The 8,121-nt window shown below is 39.3% G+C and overlaps 1 protein-coding gene across 2 annotated transcripts in view; it reads left to right on the forward strand.

The window, feature by feature from the left end:
* Window positions 1–5,918, forward strand: part of Tek (TEK receptor tyrosine kinase) — a 110,786-nt gene extending 104,868 nt beyond the window's left edge. For both annotated transcript variants that reach the window (XM_031377864.1, XM_031377865.1), the window contains exons 22-23: window positions 4,051–4,150; window positions 4,906–5,918. In XM_031377864.1, coding sequence (XP_031233724.1) covers window positions 4,051–4,150; window positions 4,906–4,980 — 175 coding nt within the window. In that variant the 3' untranslated portion in view covers window positions 4,981–5,918. The remainder of the gene's footprint in view (window positions 1–4,050; window positions 4,151–4,905) is intronic.
* The last annotated feature ends 2,203 nt before the right edge of the window (window positions 5,919–8,121 follow it).

Genomic DNA, 8,121 nt, shown 5'->3' on the forward strand with positions numbered 1-8,121 from the left:
TAGCTTTCATAGTCTCTGGTGAGAAATCTGCCGTAATTCTGATAGGCCTGCCTTTATATGTTACTTGAACTTTTTCCCTTTTGCTTTTAAAATTCTTTCTTTGTTTAGTGCATTTGGTGTTTTGATTATTATGTGACAGGAGGAATTTCTTTTTTGGTCCAGTCTATTTGAAGTTCTATAGGCTTCTTGTATATTCCTGGGCATCTCTTTCTTTAGGTTAGGGAAGTTTTCTTCTATAATTTTGTTGAAGATATTTACTGGTCCATTACATTGGAAGTCGTCACTCTCTTCTATACCTATTATCCTTAGGTTGATCTTCTCATTGCATCCTGGATTTTCTGGATGTTTTGGGTTAGGAGCTTTTTGCTTTTTGCATTTTCTTTGACTGTTGTGTCAATGTTTTCTATGGTGTCTTCTGCCCCTTAGATTCTCTCTTCTATCTCTTGTATTCTGTTGGTGATGCTTGCATCTACGACTCCTGATTTCTTTCCTAGGTTTTGTATCTCCAGGGTTGTCTCTCTTTCTGATTTCTTTATTGTTTCTATTTCCTTTTTTTAGGTTTTGGATAGTTTTGCTCATTTCCTTCACCTGTTTGATTGTATTTTCCTGTAGTTCTTTAAGGGATTTTCGTGTTTCCTCTTGAAGGGCTTCTAGCTGTTTACCTGTGTTCTCCTGTATTCCTTTGAGGGTGCTATTTATGTCTTTCGTAAAGTCCTGTACCATCATCATGAGAAGTGATTTTATATGAATCTTGCTTTTCTGGTGTGATGGCGTGTCCAGGACTTGCTATGGTGGGAGAATTGGGTTCTGATGATGCCAAGTAACCTTGGTTTATGTTGCTTATATTCTTACACTTGCCCCGAATCATCTGGTTATCTCTAGTGCTACCTGCCCTTGCTAAATCTGACTGGAGCCTGTCCTTCCTGTGATCCTGATTGTGTCAGAACTCCTCAGAGTCAAGCTGTCTCCGTGATCCTGTGATTCTGGGATCCTGTGACCCTGAGAATGTTAGAGCACCTGGGAGTGGAGCTTCCTTTGGGTGTTTTGGGAATGACTGTATAGTTTGCGCCCAAGGTCTGCTCAGGGCACTGGTCGGCCCAGACAGACCAGAAGCAACCAGAGTCACTGGGCTGGCAGAGTTCCTGTGTGCCTGGGTGCGTAGGTCCTAATTACTCCCGGTGTTAGGACAGATGTTGTATCCTCCTTATCTCTGATGGTGGGCATGTTAGAGTACCTGGGAGTGGAGCTTCCTCTGGGTGTTGTGGGACTGGCTGTGGAGCTTGAGCCCAAGGTCTGCTCAGGGAACCAGCTCAGACAGACCGGAAGAAACCTGAGCCACTGGGATAGCAGAGTTCCTATGTGTCTGCTCCCGCTGGTCCCAGTTACTCCCAATGTTGGCACAGATGGTGAGTCCTCCTCACCTCTGATCCTGGGCATGTTAGAGTGCCTGGGAATGGAGCTTCCTCTGGATATTATGGGACTGGAAGGATCCTGAGCCACTGGGCTGGCAGAGTTCCTGTGTCCCTAGTTCTGCTGGTCCCAGTTACTCCTGGTGTTGAAACAGATGTTATGTCCTCCTCCTAAAACAAGAATCTTTGAAGAAAGGCCAAAATGAGATAAATCCTGAAATGAAAATGTCAGCTATTCAGATGAAAGCTCAGAGGAGAGCCCTGCCTATAGATTGGATCAAGTGGAAGAAAGACTGTCAGCGTCCTGACAACGTAGAGGAATGGAATCACTCAATCAAAAACATGTTCAACTTAAAAACAAACAAACAAACAAAGCCAACAGCCAAGGAATTGAACCTATGGGGTATATGGGACACTGTAGAAAGACCAAACTGACTAAACCATTGGAATAAGAAGGTGGTGAAGAGACCCAAGTCAAAAGCACAGAAAATGTTTTTAACATAATCAAAAAAGAAAATTTTCAAAGTCTAAGAAAGAGATGCCCATCAAGGTGCAAAAATCATGTAAACACTAAGTAGACAGAAGTAAAAAGGAAACCCCCCATGTCATATAACAATCAAAACATTAAATGCACAGAGAAGAAAGATTGAAAACTGAAAGAAAGAAAGATCAATCTACATGTACAGATGTGGATTCCCATGGAGACTATGAAAGCTAGAAGGGCTTGGATGGATATTCTACAAGTTATGAAAGATTACAGATTCTAGCAGAGACTACTACAGCAGGCAAAACTGTCAGTCAAAATTGAAGTATAAAGAAAAACTTCACATGCTAAAAATGTTTAAACAGTTTATGACTAATCTGTCTCTACAGAGGATATTAAAAGGAATACTTAGGTCTGAAAAAATGTTAAATCAAAAGAGGTATAATACCAGAAAAGAAACAAAATAACAGAAATCAATAAACATTGTTAATAATAATAATATTTAATATTCCTCTAATTAAAAAACACAGACTAACAGATATATTTAAAAACAGGATCTAGGGCTGAAGTGATAGCTCAGATATTAAAGGAAAAGACTCAAAACCAAAAAAAGAAGAAAATAGAATCCATCATTTTGCTGTATTCAAGAAACAAATCTCACCATTAACAATAAATACCACCACAGAGTAAAAGGATGAAAAAGTATTTCAAGCAAATATAACTAAGGAACAGCTCTTATTCTAATATAACGTATTCTTTAAACCAAAAGTTCTGAGCCAGACACTTCACACTCACGAAAGTAGTGATTCTCAACCTTTGCAATGGTTCAACCCTTTAGTACAGTTCCTCATGATGTAGTGACACCCCATTATAAAATTATTTATGTTTCTACTTCATAACTGTCATTTTACTACTCCTATAAATATGTAAATATCTGTGCTTTCTGATAGTCTTAGGTGATCCCCTGTGAAAAGACCATGCAACCCCCAGAAGAGTCGTGACCCACAGGTTGAGAACTACTGCATTAAAGAAAAACCTACAAAAAGATATGTCCTAAACATACATACACCAAACACAGAAGCACCTGATTTCATAAAAGAAATACTATCAGATCTTAAGAGCACTGATCAACCACAACACAATGACAGCATGTTACTTTAATACCCTACTGATATCAATAGACAGATTTTCAGATCTAAGATCTGTCTTCAGAAATTCTGAAAATAAGACCTCATAAGTTAAATGGACCCAACAGATACCTACAGAACATTCCACTAAAACATTAAATAATACACATTCTTCACAGCAGCCTACAGAACTCACCGCATATTAGAACACAAAGCAAGTCTGGCCACAACAGAATAAAGCTGAATATCAACAGCAATCAACACAGGAGAGAGTACACAAATTCAACAATACCTTTATAATGTTGACCTGTAAGCAAACCTATGGGACAATAATTTGGATATAGGATAGGGAATAGATCTTGGAAGAGTTGAAGTGGGTGAATATGATAAAAATACAATGTATGGAATTCCCAAAAGAATTAATTCATATCTACATTTACAATTAAATATGCATATAATTATATTTAACTATATTATATATTAATTATATAATCATAATTATATATATTCAACTATATATATTTCTTACTGTTCTGAAATCTGCGAAGTTCAAGATCAAAGTTCCAACAAAATTGGTGTCTGGAGCTGTTTCTTAGAATGTCTGTCAATAATTGGTCCATTGCACCTGATCAAGATGTCATTTGTTTTTAGTGACAGGACTTTTAAAAAGTACATATATGGGCATTCCATAAGGGGAACTAATGTTTTAGAGAGGTAGCATTCCAAAAGAAACACTGCTGCAGTGTAGACAGGGAACTCAGTTCATTCTGCATGGCTACAATAACTGAGATCAAATTCTAAAAGAATGGCAACAAGTCTGCACTAGACCTACAGATGAAGAAAGGGGGTGTGGATTTGGAGGAGGAGAGGAAGGCATTTTGGAAACTTTCTAGGTAGTTTTATTTTATGCCTGACAATGTCACATCCTTCAGTGACTAATTTTTTTTTCTTCTACTTCATACTTCATTCCAATGGCATACCCAGGCCTAAAGCACGCTCGGAGTTAATCCTTTCACCTTTATGTTCGAAGGTATGATCTAATGAGACAATGCTGGAGGGAGAAGCCTTATGAGAGACCATCATTTGCCCAGATATTGGTGTCCTTAAACAGGATGCTGGAAGAACGAAAGGTGAGCACAGTTTGATACAGGTCCTCTTTCCCTGGGAATTTGGGATGTGCTCAAGGTGATCACTCAAAAGTCATTGATATGATTCCACAAGCTATTCTAAGAATAGCCTTAGGTATTACAGAAACATAACAGATATGCTCCCCAACTTTGAGAAGTTAGGAGAAAATAAGATTTCTATGTAAGATATAGTCACTCAGATATACAATAAAATACAACCTGCAAGTTATCTCTTAGAGCTTGAAGCAATCTTATTCACGTGGCCTCCCACTTTAAACTTATAGATGAAGAAACAAAGAGGTTAAGTGACTTGGCCAAGAATACACAGACAACGAAGTCTGGCCTATAGTTTACTATTTGAATGGTAAGAAAGTCTATTGAAACATTTTAAAAAGTAGCTGCCTGTATCAATTTGGGGGCCAACAGGCAAATAAATTTAGGCTAGCAAGATTATCCGTATAGGGAGAGATGAAGAATAAGTGTGGCCAGGGGAAGGGACCATTTAGGAGAGACAAATGAGATACCAAAGGAGGTCAGAAACTAAAGCTGGGGGGAGTAGGATATTTTATTTAGAAGTCAATGGATGAAATTCAGAAGAAAACAAAAACAAAACCACTGTCACATACACACAGAGGGAGTGAGAAAAAAAGGTGCCTGTCCCCCAAAGCCTTGAAAGATAAGGAAGCCAGGATATTGACCTAGCTGATCCTGGAAGAGACAGAAGCAATGTGGTATATTCTAATCCTTTCTCATTTCAGACATACGTGAATACCACACTTTATGAGAAGTTTACCTATGCAGGAATTGACTGCTCTGCTGAAGAAGCAGCCTAGAGCAGAACTCTTCATGTACAATTGCCATTTCCCCTCACTGGCACGAGAACGCCTTGACACCTGTACTAAGCAAGCAACCTACTGCCAAGAGATGTGATATAGAAGTGTATATATTGTGCTGTGTGTTTAGGACCCTCAACATACAGTTCGTGTGGATCTGTAGTGTGTTCTGACTCTAATATGACTGTATATACTGCTCGGAGTAAGAATGTGCTGAGATCAGAATGCCTGGTTGTGGTTTCATATAATATATTTTTCTAAAAACATGGATTGCACAGGAAGGTGTGAGTACAAAAACTGTAATGCATAACTTGTTATTATTCTAGATGTTTTTGATATTTTCCTTTATAATTGAATGCTATAAAAGTGTTTTGCTGTGTACACATAAGATACTGTTCATTAACCTAACCATTCCCTTGACAGCACAGGAAGAAAAGCGAGGGAAATGTACGAATTTATATTAAATGCGAGTTACTACACAAGAGGCTGAACATTCCAAGTAGCAGAAAAGAAGGTCCCTCAATTCTGCTCCTCACCTGCAGAAGCCAGTTCATTTGGTCATGTGACAGTTTGTCCTGTGTTTTTACAGCACCCAAATCATTCCAAAATATTAACATCTAAAAACTTTGTTAGGAGTCTAAGAACCTTTAGAGAGATTTAAGTAAGGTCAAAAAACAAATTGGTGGGCCTTACATTTAGTTTCTATAGTAATCTGTTGTATATTTTAAGAAGTAAAACTAGGAATTTAAGAGTGATGTGTGACATTTCTGACATGGAGTTACCATCCCCACATGTATCACATGCTGTCATATTCCCACATGTATCGCACATGTATTGTAAAAGTTTGTAGTTTTGATCACTTGTGAATTTATTGTTGACGTGGTAGCCACCTGCTGCAATGGTTCCTCTTGTAGGTGAATAAATGTCTTGTCTACCCACATTCTGTCCAGGACTGTGTCTCATAAAAATATATTTGGAAATGTACTTTTAAGACGTCGTCTTAAGATGCATGGAGTTGGTGAGTACATACCCCGGGCAGGAAAGCAAAGCACACAGGCTGGTAAGCTCTGAAACTCTACCTCTCAATTCAATGTCTTGCCTCAGAGGAGCAGACCTGCAATCGCATCCACTCAGCCACAGCTTCACTTGTAGGAGAGAAAGAAGTTGAACATTAGCAATCACTACCATCCAAGACCCTACCAACCTTCTCCAGCATGTAGATGTTCATGTGTTAGCTGTTGGGAATCCTAGCGATTTTTCTTAGCGCTAACCTCAGTTGACAGAATAATGCCAACAGGATGTAGTGGCATGTTTACTAATGTTAGAAATTCTGTGTGCTAATCACCAAACACCCCTGCAACCTCTTGCAAAGAATGTTTTTCCACAGAAAACCAGGTACATGAATTCTGTTAAAAGTATCTCTTCCGCCGGGCGGTGGTGGCGCACACCTTTAATCCCAGCACTTGGGAGGCAGAGGCAGGCGGATTTCTGAGTTCGAGGCCAGCCTGGTCTACAGAGTGAGTTCCAGGACAGCCAGAGCTATACAGAGAAACCCTGTCTCGAAAAAAACAAAAAACAAAACAAAACAAAACAAAAAAAAAAAACAAAAAAAAAAGGTATCTCTTCCACTTAATGCACACATCATAAGCAAAAACAAAACAAAACAAAACCATAAAAAACCAAGGAGACAAAACATGACCAAATGAATTTTTTTTTTTACAATTTCCTTGTAGTTGATTCCAAAGAAATATATGTATTCCCTAGCAAAAAAATTCAAAATGGTATTTTAAGAAATAGCTTCAGATTTCAAGAAAATATGGAAAAGCAATGCAATGAAACTGAGAAACAGAAAGTTAGGAAACAAATACATTCATACATAAATATAATTCTGGAATTGAAACCTAAAATGAAAGAATTGACAATTCTAAGAGAGGGTATCAACTGCAGAATATCTTCAGCAGAAGGAATCTAAATTTAAAACACATTATTTGAAAATATCAATAAAGTCAGAAATAAAAAGAATGAAAGGAAAAAGAAAATGAAAGCTTCAGGACCATGCCCCCCTCCCCGCCTCCATTTCCTGGGGATGTCACAGGCCCTCCTGGGACCCAGCATTCCTCCCTCACCCCACCAATTCGTAGCAGCTGCCAATTGTAAGAAGCACTAAGCTTGGGGACCCGTTGGCCTCTACAGTCTGGGAATCAAGCAGGCAGCCTTTACTCTCCTTCCCTCTCCTTCTATCCTCTAATTCCAATCCCCAAGTCTCATCCCCATCGCTGTAACAGACCACCTTCAAGGGCTTTTCTTCTTCCTCCTCTGCCTCCATGACCTGGGGATTCTGCCAAATCTCCTGGCAGACTTAGCTCTCCTCCTTCCTGGGGATCCCCTCAACTCCTTCCCCTTCTCTCCAGTCCTCTTCCCTTCATGTCTGTACCCAATAACTAGAAACATATTGTACCTAGGACCCCCAGAGGCCACACTTGGCAGGAACTCAAGAGCACTCCCTATTAGGCAACCCAAAGTCGCCAAACATTTCTAACATCAAGAGATGGCAACAAAAACCAGGAATGGAGCATCCACCCAACGAAGACAAGGGAGCAACACTTAGAATTACAATAACCCCATACCCAGATGCCTAGACACCAGCATAAAAACAATAAAACCAAGGAGGAAACATATCTCCACCAGAACCCAGCAACCCTACTATAGTGGGCCCTGAGATATGCAGCACAGCTGGAGCATGCCTGGGGTCCTGCCCCAACAGTCAGGTACTGAGGTGGGATGCAGCATAGGATGAAAGTCACAAGCTGATGATGTTATAGAATAAAACACTGCTTTAAATTTATTATAATCCACATTTTGCTGCAACTCCCTTCTGTGTAACATTTTTTTCCATGAGGTAATTTTCCCTTTAAAGACTTTTGTCTAAAGAGCTACAAAAAGCTGAAAGCAAAAATAAAGGTTTAGTGTAGCCCTTTTCTGATGATTGTCTCTTACTGTTCTGGGTGCCAAAAGCTGATAGCTCTTTTGCTCTCTTGTGACCAAAAGCTGAGAGATTCTGGAAATTGACTTCTGCTGATAGCAGCAGGGGATTAAAAAAAGAAATTTAGTTACTTGGGCTCTTGACTTTTTTTTTTTTTT

This window comes from Mastomys coucha, unplaced genomic scaffold, assembly GCF_008632895.1.
Source record: "Mastomys coucha isolate ucsf_1 unplaced genomic scaffold, UCSF_Mcou_1 pScaffold18, whole genome shotgun sequence".
NCBI lineage: Eukaryota > Metazoa > Chordata > Mammalia > Rodentia > Muridae > Mastomys > Mastomys coucha.